General features: G+C 43.4%; 2 protein-coding genes across 2 annotated transcripts; one reads left to right on the top strand and one right to left on the bottom strand.

Annotated features, from left to right (window-relative positions):
- Positions 1-1,793: 1,793 nt before the first annotated feature.
- LOC144708419 (uncharacterized) lies at positions 1,794-6,289 on the top strand. Its single transcript, XM_078581730.1, has 7 exons — positions 1,794-2,282; positions 2,804-2,944; positions 3,038-3,403; positions 3,957-4,199; positions 4,638-4,730; positions 4,814-5,014; positions 5,938-6,289. The coding sequence occupies exons 1-7, from the start codon at positions 1,965-1,967 to the stop codon at positions 6,148-6,150; spliced, it is 1,575 nt and encodes a 524-aa protein (XP_078437856.1). The 5' UTR covers positions 1,794-1,964; the 3' UTR covers positions 6,151-6,289.
- A 2,206-nt stretch (positions 6,290-8,495) lies between these two features.
- LOC144708421 (uncharacterized) lies at positions 8,496-12,809 on the bottom strand. The gene is made up of 5 exons (XM_078581733.1): positions 12,438-12,809; positions 11,956-12,316; positions 11,744-11,867; positions 9,874-10,694; positions 8,496-8,974 (listed from the first exon to the last, which is right to left on the bottom strand). Exons 2-5 carry the CDS (start codon positions 12,013-12,015, stop codon positions 8,585-8,587), a joined length of 1,395 nt encoding a protein of 464 aa, XP_078437859.1. The 5' UTR covers positions 12,016-12,316; positions 12,438-12,809; the 3' UTR covers positions 8,496-8,584.
- Between the last annotated feature and the right edge of the window lie 300 nt (positions 12,810-13,109).

Genomic DNA, 13,109 nt, shown 5'->3' with positions numbered 1-13,109 from the left:
TTGCTTGGCCTGCATACAGATTCTCAACAAGATAGAGAGAGATGGACTCGGAGAGATACATAGACAGAGAGAGAGAACCAAAGAGATAGAGAGAACCAAAAAGAGAAAAAGACAGAGAGAGGACCAAAGAGATAGATAAAGAGAATCAAAAAGAGAGAAAGACATAGAGAGAGGACCAAAGATAGAGCGAGAGAGAGAACCAAAAATAGAGAGATAGACACAGAGAGAGGGCCAAAGATAGAGAGAGAGAGACACATGGACAGAGAGAGAAAACCAAACAGACAGACTTAGACAGGGAAGAGACTGACACAGTGAGAGATAGGCATAGAGAGAGAGACACATAGACAGAGAAAACCAAAAAGACAGACTTAGACAGGGAAACAGATTGACACAGTGAGATATAGGCATAGAGAGAGAGACACACATAGACAGAGAAAACCAAAAAGACAGACTTAGACAGGGAAACAGATTGACACAGTGAGATATAGGCATAGAGAGAGAGAGACACATAGACAGAGAAAACCAAAAAGACAGACTTAGACAGGGAAACAGATTGACACAGTGAGATATAGGCATAGAGAGAGAGACACAGACAGAGTGAGAAAACCAAAGAGACAGACTTAGACAGGGAAAGAGTGACACAGTGAGAAATAGGCATAGAGAGAGACAAAGAGAGAGAGACACATAAACAGAGAGAAAACCAAAGAGACAGACTTAGACAGGGAAAGAGTGACACTGAGAGATAGGCATAGAGAGAGACAGAGAGAGAGAGAGAGACATAGACGGAGAGAAAACCAAAGAGACACTTGGACAGGGAAAGAGATTGACACAATGAGGGATAGGCATAGAGAGAGAGGCACATAGACAGAGACAGAAAACCAAAGAGACAGACTTAGACAGGGAAAGAGACTGACACAGTGATAGATAGGCATAGGGAGAGGGGCAGAGAGAGAGAGATAGACAGAGTAAGAGAGGGAGACAGAGAGAGAGAGGTAGACAGAGCAAGAGAGGGAGAAGCAGAGAGAGAAACAGACACAAAGAAGGAGACGGGGCAGAGAGAGAGGCAGACAGAGGAGAACAAGAGAGAGACAAAGAGAGAGAGAGAGAGAAATATACACAAAGAAGGAGATGGACAGAGAGAGAGGCAGACAGAGAGGGAGAACCAGAGAGAGAGAGAGAGAGAGAGAGAGAGAGAGAGAAATAGACACAAAGGAGGAGATGGGCAGAGAGAGAAGCAAACAGAGAGGGAGAACCACAGAGAGAGAGAGATAGACACAAAGAAGGAGATGGGCTGAGAGAGAGGCAGACAGAGAGGGAGAACCAGAGAGAGAGAGAAATAGACATAAAGAAGGAGATCGGCAGAGAGAGAAGCAAACAGAGAGAGAGATAGATAGACACAAAGAAGGCGATGGGCAGAGAGAGAAGCAAACAGAGAGGGAGAACCACAGAGACAGAGAGAGATAGGCACAAAGAAGACGATGGGCAGAGAGAGAAGCAAACAGAGAGGGAGAACCAGAGAGAGAGAGATAGACACAAAGAAGGCGATGGGCAGAGAGAGAAGCAAACAGAGAGGGAGAACCAGAGAGAGAGAGAGATAGACAATAGAAGGACATGGACACAAAGAGAGGCAGACAGAGAGAGACAGAGACACATAGATATACAGAGAAAGAGACACAAACAGAGAGAGATGGACAAAGAGAGAGAGAGAGAGAGAAGGGTGTTCACCCTCCGGGGAACTAAACCTTTAAGAGGCATTAAACAAGACAACGACAAGAGGAGAAGGGTCCACCACCACCACCTCCATTCACTCATCCTCCCGAAAAACTCTCCATCCCCCCCTCCGATCCCATCGCCCAGAAAGCTCCTCTCTCCCCCGGAAATAGCGAGAGAAATCGCTCCGGGGGGCGGCCCTTTCCACCCCCGCCGGAGCGCCCAAGCCTTGCACCAGCAATCCGTCTTCCGCCATGAAAGGATCGAAATTGACCTTCTGGGTCTTCTTCACGGCACTATTTTCGCTGACCCAGATGGATTTTTCGCTCTCTCTCAAGGTCCCCTTGAGAGTAAAGGACATCCTCCCTGTACTCCCTCGGCAGGTCTCTTGGCCCGTCATGAACACTCTTCACAGCGCCGTTGATTTGCTTCCCATGCTCGTCGGATCTGTCACTCCGGGGAATCGAACTGTGGGTTGGAAAGGCGCTTGCTTTTTAGAGAACGAGGCCCGGCTGGAGTTCACGAGCGGTGATCGTGAGAATTCCCTTGGTGGCGGTGTTCTTCACCTCAAGGCACGTGGTATTTCAAGTTTTATTTTCGACCCTTTTGAGTTTTTTTCCGTCAGAAGAAGGGGATTCCTGAGGACCCTTTTCATCGTTGATGATGAAAAAAACTGTTGATTTCAACTGTTCGTGCTTATCTGTTTTTGTGTCTGCTTTTGGATTTGTCCCTTGATTGTGCGAAGTTTCGGCGATATGATCTTTGGGATGTTAGTTTGATTTGTCTTGACGGATTTCGAAAACGAAAAATTCAGTGGAGTCATGGGTCCGTTCTACAAGGATTGATTTCTATAGTTTGGTTGACCTAAAGGAGGCCATTGGATGATTTGTTTTCCATAACCCCTTTGTGCGAGTAAAATAAACAGAATGATTGGTTCTCTGTTTTGCCTTTGATCTGTTGGCATGTGAGTCCAAGGAATTGTTATTTCAATATTATTGGTTTGAATCTTTCTTTTGTGTACTTTTTTAAGCTTATTTCTTATATTTTACTCTATTATCTCACCCCTCCTCCTTTTCTCCACCCTCTACTGCAGACTGACACAGCACATAGCTGGAGTTGCATGGATCTGTATGTGTTTGCAACCCCTTACAGGGTCATGTGGGATTACTACTTCTCAGCAAAAGAACACACTCTGGCAATCACATCGTGGGAAGAACCGGCAGAACTTGAATATGTCTCTCCACACAAACTCCTTGATTTAAATTCTGATTATAGTTTTGGCTTTCCTTCAGTTTTAAAGAAGTTTGACTCTTTCATTTTTAACCAGGTGAAGCAACATGGAGTAGCAATATTTCTGATGCAATCTGGGATGCTGGGGACCTTGCTCTCTCTCATAGACGTCCTGCCTTTATTTTCTAACACTCAATGGGGACAGAATGCCAATATTGCATTCCTTACTAAGCATATGGGAGCGACGTTTGAGAGGCGGCCTCAGCCGTGGCAGGCGAGAATTAACGCGTCCGACGTCAATTCAGGAGACTTCTTGGCTATCTCCAAGATTCGCGGTCGCTGGGGTGGCTTTGAGACCTTAGAGAAATGGGTAACGGGCGCATTTGCTGGGCATAGTGCTATTTGTTTGAAGGATGAGAAAGGCAATCTATGGGTTGGTGAATCAGGCCATGAAAACGAGAAGGTATGTATTAGGATCCCCAACTCCTATCAGGGAGGGGTATTTATTTACTTATGGATTTAGGATAGTTTTCCTTAAGGAGAGCAGACAAGAATATGTTGAATTGGATCGGAGATCCTTCCGGACGGCGCCGATTCAGGCCTATATGTCTGTTCTTTCTTTCTGTCAACCTCCCTTCCCTACAAGATTTCTTGCTCGATGGAAACTTATACCCTGGTCCCTACCAGTATGTTGGCTATAAAAGTCAGTCTATGTCTTGTCGGACAGCATGGTTAAAGTTGTCATTCCCTTCTTTAAATGTGTGTCCTGTGTAAAATTGTTTCTCTCTATTTGTCTTGGCTCCTCCCATCCCCCTTCCTTCTCTTCTCTCTTCTCCGTTCATCAAAAAGTCAATACGAGCCATTCAAGTTATATTTTCTCAGCTCCGTGGATTGCTAGTTCCTTCTGACATCCTTCCTCCACTTCTCTCTCCTCCCATCTCCCAAAATCAAACATAACATCTATATTTTTGGTTTACCTTTGCATTGTCCACGTCATTAATGCCAGCTTTATTCAGGGGGATGAGGTTATTGCAGTAGTTCCTTGGGAGGAGTGGTGGTCTGAAGCCCTTAAAGATAGTTCAAACCCACAGATTGCATTGCTTCCTCTACATCCAGATGTGCGCGCAAAATTTAACTCCACTGCTGCATGGGAGTATGTTCGAAGCATGTCTGGGATGCCATATGGTTACCACAATATGATATTCAGCTGGATTGATACCATCGGGGAGAATTATCCTCCACCACTCGACTCCAACTTGGTATTATTTTATACTTTTTGCAAAATTTATTAAGCTATCATCTAACTTACAAATTTTGAGTATATTTTTTTCCCAACTTGGTCTCTCTCTGTCTCTCTATCTCTCTCCCTTTCTCTCTTACTGGGACCCTTTTCTCTCTATATATTTATCTATCTATCTCTTTATCCCTCCCTTTCTCTCTCTCTGGTCCTCTTATCTAAATTTATATTTATATTTATCAATCTCTCTCTCTACATATATTTATCTATATCTCTCTCTCCTTCTCTCTGGGCTTCTTCTCTCTCTCTCCCTCTCCCTCCCACCTTCCATCTATTTATCTCTCTATCTATCTGGGTCTCTTCTCTCTCTCTCTCTCCCTCCCTCTCTCCCTCTCCCTCCTGGCATCCCTTTATTTTTCTCTCTCTATCTATATATCTCACTCTCTCTGGGTGACAATAGGTGATCTCTATTCTGTCAATGTGGACGAGACTGCAGCCATCCTATGCGGCCAACATGCTGGATGAAGCCTTAAACAAGAGGCTAGGAACAGAGGTAGGATGACAATATATTTGGTATCTATCTCACTCTATCTATCTTTCTCCTTGATTAGGGCTAATCTCAGTTTGGGTTCGCAGGAGCTGAGCTTGCATGGAATAGTCGCAGAGGCAGAGAGAAGAGGGATGAGCGTTGACCACTTGCTGACAATCCCAGAGCAAGATGATTGGGTTTATAGCGACGGCAAGTCAACAACTTGCGTTGCCTTCATCCTTGGCATCTATAAGGCTGCCGGCATCTTTGAGCCCTTCTCCTCCTCCATCCAAGTCACTGAGTTCACAGTAAGCTCCTTCTTCCATCCATTCCCTATATACTTTCCTCTATATATGTGATTGTGATATGTGATACTATCGCATGTTAGGGGTATTTCCGTCATTTGGCTTTAGTGTAGTTCCCTTTAGATACTTTTATCTCTTCCCTCAGGAGGGCAGACTAGAACTTGTTTTTAAATAGGCTGGGAGAACCATCTGGAGGGGTTCAGGCACCGGTCCTGGCCTGTAACCGTTGTTTTTCTATCTTTCTACGTCTCCCTCTATACATTCATGATCATCGCTGAGGTCTCTAGTAGAATGATTAGATGGACACAACAAAATTTATGTCCTATGTATTAGCACTTTTTCATTCTCCGTGTTGGATTTGATATCGTTATGGTTGGTCTGGGGCACATGAATTTAATGGATTTGATATCGTTGAGTTCTTTTGCCAGATAATGGAAAGAGGGAGAAAGAATGAATATTGAGATTTATGTATCACAGATCAGGCTCATAAAAACTCTCTGAAAGATTCTTAAAGAGTATGAGAGGGAATGAAAGAATCTCGAGATTGATGTATCATGAAACAGCCAATCTCCTATCAAACTCAACATTGTGAATGGAATTATGTTCAAAACTGTTTTTTGGACTCCATGTTATGCTCTCCCTCCTTTAATGATTTTAGAGAAAGGGAGAGATAGATGAACCAAACGACAGATGCTAACATATTTCCATTCACTATGTTGAATTTGATAGGAGACTGGCTGATCCAAGATACATGTATCTTATGATTCTTTCATTCTCTTCCTCTCTCAAGAACTTTTCATAGAAAGTTCTGATGGTCATAAGATTCTGGAGAGAGGATAGATGAATTAATGGACGGATGGATCAATGAGTTGATCAATCAAACAACCTGGAGATGAATGAAATGATGGGCTCATTGTGAGTTGCAGATCCGAGATGCATACACACTGAAGATTTACGAGGACGACAGGACCCGGTTGCCGAGCTGGTGCGGGGACAAAGGGCAGAAGCAGGCCTTCTGTCAGATACTTGGGGAGTATCGCATGGAGCTTCCTGATTATAATACCATCAGACCCTACCCCAACATGAACGAGCACTGCCCATCACTTCCCCCAACATACCTGCGGCCACCCAACTGCTAATTCAGCCCTGCTAAGTTTATGCATGTACAGATTGACCTCCTATCTTCGATTTGTGTGTTGGCTCTGTGAACTTGGGACCACTAAATTCTGGTCTGGGATGATTGCTTTTGTCTGTAATATATCTTCTTGTTCTACTTAACCATTTTACTTCAATGAAAATTAGAGACTGGAGAGTGACATGTTACATCCAGGTTCCCAAGTTATCATTGTACACGTCACCCTCTCTGAGTGATGATCTTGTAAAGGAAAGTACACATTCTAAACTTCAATGAAGTTTTTTTACTTTGCTGAAGGGTAACTTTTTTCGAAGCATAATTTATGCATAGTTTCAATGTCACATTTTTTTCAATGTCAAGGTAAACCTACTGCCAAAAGATGAAAAACATAGTTTATGCATCCTATAATATATTAAAAATGTGACAAGGGTGATGTTGAGAATTGTAGTTTTATTTCAATTAGTTTATGGGTCAGCCACTATTGAAGTCAAATTCACTTTCAGATTGGATTTTTTGGAAGCAATTATAAAGTTCCATTTTTTGTTTACCTTGACATTGAATGTGAGAGAGTTGATGAAAGAGGAATTCGACCCACCTGAGGAATTTTCAACTATTTAGCCCTTTCCAACACATTGATGAAGCTTTAAGATCATCACATAGGCTAATTCACAATACCAGTAATTTAATATGAAATTCGATACTATATTTAGTTATTTTGTGTATTAACGAAGAATCTTTCGAAGAATAGACAAATAAAAGAGTAATGAATCCTGATCAGAATCTATCATGTTATCCAAATTTGTCTCATAGGTCAAAACTCACCAAAAGCGAGCAGATATTTAGACTTGCGCATTAAAATTTTCCATCTGAAATGCCTCTTACACTGATATACAAATATACCACTGTAATTGATGAATGTTAAAGAATTTTTCATCTAGAATTTTATAAAACTTTAAAGCATCTAAAAATATATCAAAAATTCAAAATTCGAAATTAAATAAATTGATCAATGTGATGATAAAAATTGATCAATGAAGGAATGTGTGGAAAAATACTTCTACACTCATGTACTGTGGCATTGACTTTAAATTTTAGCGTAACATAACCATCAAAGTGACTTAGATTCTGTTGATTTCAATATTTCAGGTGTTCAGTTACGGTTGAGGTCACAAAAAAATGTGCTCCACAGATCTCACAAAAGGTCCCTAATGTTCCAATGCATGAAGCATACAGTTTTAGATGTATCGATCAACAAAAAACACATGAATTCAACATTGAATTCAACTCAGGTAAAAAAATGTAACTGCAGGCAAGATTTTGATAATTTATCCAAATGAGTGGTCATCATCAATTAAGAATCATGTGATCATTAAACCAAGGTTATCAACTTTATCTTAACAGGTTTTCCTACAGTCAGAGAGAATCAAAATTAGACCTTTACGTGAAATGGGTGTTTCCCTATTTACCCAAATAGATGATACACTAATGTATTAATCATCTGACAGAAATAAATTTTATTTGATGAATAATCGCCTTTCATGTTTTATTAAAGCTTCTATTTGCATGTGAACTTTAGTAGCATATTATATTGCATATATAATGAGTACATATTGATACGACCCCGACGTATCTAAGTCTCTTTCATCAATTAGCCCAATAGGGGCATTTAGGTCATTTGGACCTTTTGTAATCCCTTTAAATAGAGCAACCCTCCCTTTAGGGGGGCAACCAAGAAGTGTCATCAAGAATGAGTCTGGCTCCCTCCGGCAACGTCCATTCCGCCGGACCCCTCACGTAGGCGACATCCAGTCCGCCTGCCCCTACTTGCCGTAGTCCATTCCGGCCCGCGGACGTCCATCCCGGCGCTCTCTCTCTCCCCTTCTCGTCTTCTCCAGATACGAACCAACCAGGTTCGTAACACATATACCATAGCCAGAAGCCTCTACACCATTTGTGTCAACCTTATTAACATATGATTCGTGCCACATGCTGCTTTCCCCAATCAAGATGTGAAACAACATTCTATTTGTAGACAATGAATCCGGGTATATCAAACCTTAGTTTGACCTTTGTTAATGAACTCAACATAAGACCCAGGTCAACGACTGAGCACTGTGGTATTATAGTTTGCATATTAGCTGTAAAATAAATTCAACATATTATTTAATTTTCTATACAATTCTTATGTTCATTACCAGTGATCACTATAATGGACTAAACTCATCAGGGATGGACACTCAGCCAATTTGATGAGTTGTAAGCCTAGTTAAAGCCCCACACTCCATCCAGTATGTTATCATTTTTTAAATATTATAATTATAAACTACCAAAACCCTAAGAGTAAAATCATGCAACAAAAGGTCCATCTCACACATTGATTGATTTATTTATACACATTCCTGCACCTCTCTCTCTAGATAAGTCCAGACTTGGCATACCTAGAGAGAGATAGGGTGCAGGGAAACCACCTTCCTGGCGCTCTTTTCCTTCCTCCTCATTAACAACCTGCGCAGCATCATGCCCAGATTTTTCTTGGGCCTCTTCTGGGCCACAATAATGGGCCCAGCTGAAGGCTTCTTCTCCCCGCCATCTTCCAAGGCCTTCGCCTCTGCCACCGCCACATTGGCGGTGGGCCCACCATCGGATCTCTTCTCACAGTCTGCAAGAATCCAATCAACCAGTGTCACGTGTCCTCCGGAGGTGATGACGTGGTCCAGCAAGGGTGCATCCTTCGGCGGCGGCGCCAGCGCCCTGAGCTGCTTCCCCAGACTCAAAATTGTCTCCTGGCACTCTGCTAGCTTCTCTGACGCCGTCGATATCTCCCATTCCTGCCCATTAACCCACCCATGATCAGCCTTACAGGACAGGACAGGACGGGTCGCGTCATCCATCTCTCTCAGCTTATGCCCGGGGATGGATGACAGAACAGCATTTGGGTCAGTCAGTAGTCTGAAAGACTAGGAACAGATGATGGGACAAATGACTGATGGCCGTTATCTGTTGAAGAACAACATCCTGCTTACAGATAAAAAATAGAGCCCTTGTTATCAGCTATTGTAGTAATAACCAGCACCCGATGAAGGAATGGGACAGGATGGGAGGCACCAGGACTTTTGTTCCATTTGCCATTCTGAGGTCAGTACAGATGACGGATGACGGTTAGGAAGAGAACAGATAACAGACTTTCATGCATCCCCAAGCCTTAGACTCAACACAGTGTGGACAGGGACTAGATGATGTTTCCACTGTGGGGAAGGATGAAAGAGGCATCACCTATCCCGTTGACAAAAGGGGAAATGGGGACGCAGGACGGATGACGTAAACCATTTGTCTGCAAACCTAGCAGAGGGAGGACAGAAGGATAGCAACTAAAAGAGCTTGGGACCTGTCAACATCATCAACAACCGTTGATGTCACGAAGTTGACCAGATTTAATAAGCTTAATGATGACGTTGACAGGATATACAATTATCAACACCGTCCATCAACGTCAACTTTCAGCTGAGTAAATCTTGAACACCTCCTCCCATTACACTGGTGTTTGTTGACAATGGCGGTGCCATGGTCAATTCATCAATCTATGAAATACAGTCAACCACCAACAACATTATCAGTCCCATCATTCAGCCGTACTAAACACTGTCACTATCATCAACGTCAATGATAACCGATGACGTTGAAGTTGACAAGTACCCAACCCTTTGGCGAGAGATGAGAGAAAACTTGCCTGGGTTCTTTCCGGTACCGCCTTCGTCTTCGTGTTCGTCACAGAGCAATGGCCATTGACCCATTCCATGGAGGAGGCCAGAGCCAGGATAAAACTCTCTAGATCACTCCCCTGCTCCAGAAACCGATTGCAGGCCTGACCCAAGTCCTGCAACGCGTCAACAAGCTCTCCAGGCTCACACCTTAGTGACAACAACAGCTCCCCATCACCATTTCCCTTCTCTTTGGCAACATTGACTAAGTCAACAAGCTTCCTGACAGCAGCCTCCATCTCTGGCCGGGTCTCTGGCTGGGCCTGGGCTGAGAAAGAAAGGGAGCTCTCAAGGGACACCGACTTCTCCATCTCCAGGAAGTCATTCATCAGGCCTAGGTCTCCGGCTGGTTTCTCCCTTCGCCAATTCCCAAGCTCTGTCTCTGCTCGTGACAGCTTTGACGCAGTGCGAGAACACAGACTCCACGCCATGTCCAACTCCCTCATCTTCTTCTCCAGTGCTTCACTCAACACCCGCTTCTCCTCCTCCAAGGCCGAGACATAAGCCTGGTTCGTCATCGTCATCGTCATCGTCATCGTTGACTTCAGAGGGTGGCGCCGCCGGAGAATTCCCCTCACTCGCTGGAGCTCAGCTTCCATCTCAGAGACCCTCTTCGCCATGGCCAGGCTCTGCTTCTCCTTCTCCTCCCCTCGTACCTGCAACTCCTCCTCAAGAACAGCTACCTCGTACCTAAGTGACGAGTTCTCCTTCTCCAGGGAGACACCATCAGCAGCCATCTTCACCAGTCTCTGCCTCAAGAAGGCAGCTTCAGCCTCTGCTTTCTCCCATCCTGATACCAATGAGAGGAAATGTTGAAGACAACAAGCCGCTGACAAAAGTTCAAGAGGAAAATTGGCACCAGCAATAGAAGCTATAGCTTTTAGCACAGGGTAGGCAAAACTTAAATTTTGACATAGTTTCAGATACTAGGTTGAAGGTTCAAATTTTAGGCACAATACACTGAACCTTAGCTGGGAATGTTGAAGGTTGAAGGTGTTGAGGGTGAATGTTGAAGACAAGACCTTGCTGGGAAAACTTCAAGAGGAAAAGTGGCTCCCTTGCTATGAGTTTTAGCTTTTAACACAGTGGTAGACGCTTGAACCTTAACATCGTATCACAGACCGAGTCGAAAGTTCAAATCCTAGGCACAACACATTGAGCCTTCGCGGCAAGTATGGAGGGGGGAATGATGAAGACAACAGCCTGCTGAGAAAAGTTTAAGACTGAAAAGGCCCCCCCTGCTATCAGCAATAGTTCTTAGCATGGTGGTAGATACTTGAATCTTAACATGGTATCAGAGCCAAGGTTGAAAGTTCGAATCAGAGGCACAACTAAATGATCCTTTGCAAAATGTTAAAGACCACCCTATTGAGAAAAGTTTAAGAGAATACAAGAGCCTTTGCAAGGAGCTATAGCTTTTAGCACTGTGGGCGTTTACTATGAGTTCTAGCCTTAACAAAGGGGTAAGCACATGAATCTTAACATGGTAACAGAGCCCAATTTGAGGGCTTGAATCGAAAGCCCAACACACTGAGCCTTCACTGAAGGTGTTGAAAAATACTGTTCAACACAACACCATGCTGAGAAATTTTAAGAATACCGGCCCACTTGCTCGGAGCTATAGCTTTCAGCACAGTGGTAGGTGCTTGAATCTTAACTTGGTATCAGAGCCCAGATCAAAGTGTTCAAATCCTAAGCACATCACACTGAGCTACAGCTTGCTTGCGGGGGAATTTTGAAGACAACACCCTTGATATGACCTATAGCTTTTAACACAGCGGTAAGCTCTTGAATCTCAACAACTTTAAGTAAGAGAGAGATAGAAGAAGAAGAGCAAACCTTCAAGAGCTTCTTCTGCAACTCTAGAGTGCTCCTCTAGGAGCTCATCCTTGGCGTTGGACTCATCAACGGCAGATGCCAGCCTCTCGTTCAGTGCCCTCAGAGATCTCTTCAGCTCCTCTGCCTGTATTGAATTAAGATATTGAATTTCTCTTCATCTCCCATCAGAAAAGATAAATGGAAGAAAAAAAATAAAGAAAGAAAGAGCAAACCCCATCAAGATTTGCACGATGAAGAAGATGATACGACCCATCTCGCCTTCTCTGCTCCATGTTGTTTCACTTCTTGAGCTCCAGAAAGAAGAACCCTTTTGCCCTCTCTCTCTCTACCCCTCTCTATGAATACATGTTTCAGAGAGTCTGTGCCTTTCTCTCTCTAAAAGCTAGATGTTCCAAATAAGCTTCCTTTCTCTTGGATTCTTCTTCTTCTTGACAGCGGGGATCCTGCAACGTAGAGAAAGAAAGAAAGAAAGAAAAAAGAAAGAGAGAGAGATAGAGACTGCCAGACTGGTCAGCTGGCTCGATCATCTCCCCACCTCCCATTACTATGCTCTGATCTTCTTCCAGCTGCGAACTGAATAATATTGGAAAGTTATAAGGCGACAAACCCATCTCAAATTAAGCGCTAAAATCAATCTTCTGCCGTTAATCTCGCGGAAAGAAGGATAAAAAGGGTGAAATTTAGTCGATTTTACCTTGAGAGAGATCCGCCTGGAGCAGTAATTGCGCGTCGTCGTCGCATTCAATAGAATAACGCCAGATCCCTTAGCAGACAGGAACGAGATGGAGCGGCCGTGTCGGCTTACAGTCCGACAAGGAAGGGGTAAAAATTAAGATTATCCGCAGAGATGTGACGATTGATGATTGATTTGCCCGAAGAAGAGACGATTTTGATCAGTGGGTATGGATTTTCCAGCCCTGGATGGTCCAAGTAGCGAAGATCTTGTGGCTGGTTCTGAGCAGAAGATGTCGAAGGGTATGTTGAGTGATGGGGAAATAGAGATGTGGTCGAAATGGAGAGAGAGATGGGAATGAAGAGAGATGAAAGAGAAGAGAGAGAGAGAGAGAGAGAGAGAGAGAGAGAGAGAGAGACGATAGAGGAAGAAGCAGATGAATAATTCTCTCTTTATCTCTCTGTTTATCCTCTATCCGTATTTATATCTGTCTTTGTTTCTCTCTCTATTTGTCTCTCTCTGCCTTTTTTATCACTCTCTATTTATCTCTCTTTCTGTCTTTGTTTCTCTCCCTATTTATCTCTTTCTGACTTTGTTTCTCTCTCTATTCATCTCTCTTCTGTCTTTCTTTCTCTCTCAATTTATCTCTCTTTCTGACTTTGTTTCTCTCTATTCATCTCTCTTCTGTCTTTC

This window comes from Wolffia australiana, chromosome 10 (assembly GCF_029677425.1).
Source record: "Wolffia australiana isolate 7733 chromosome 10, ASM2967742v1".
NCBI lineage: Eukaryota > Viridiplantae > Streptophyta > Magnoliopsida > Alismatales > Araceae > Wolffia > Wolffia australiana.
This window is presented reverse-complemented; position numbering and strand designations above follow the sequence as displayed.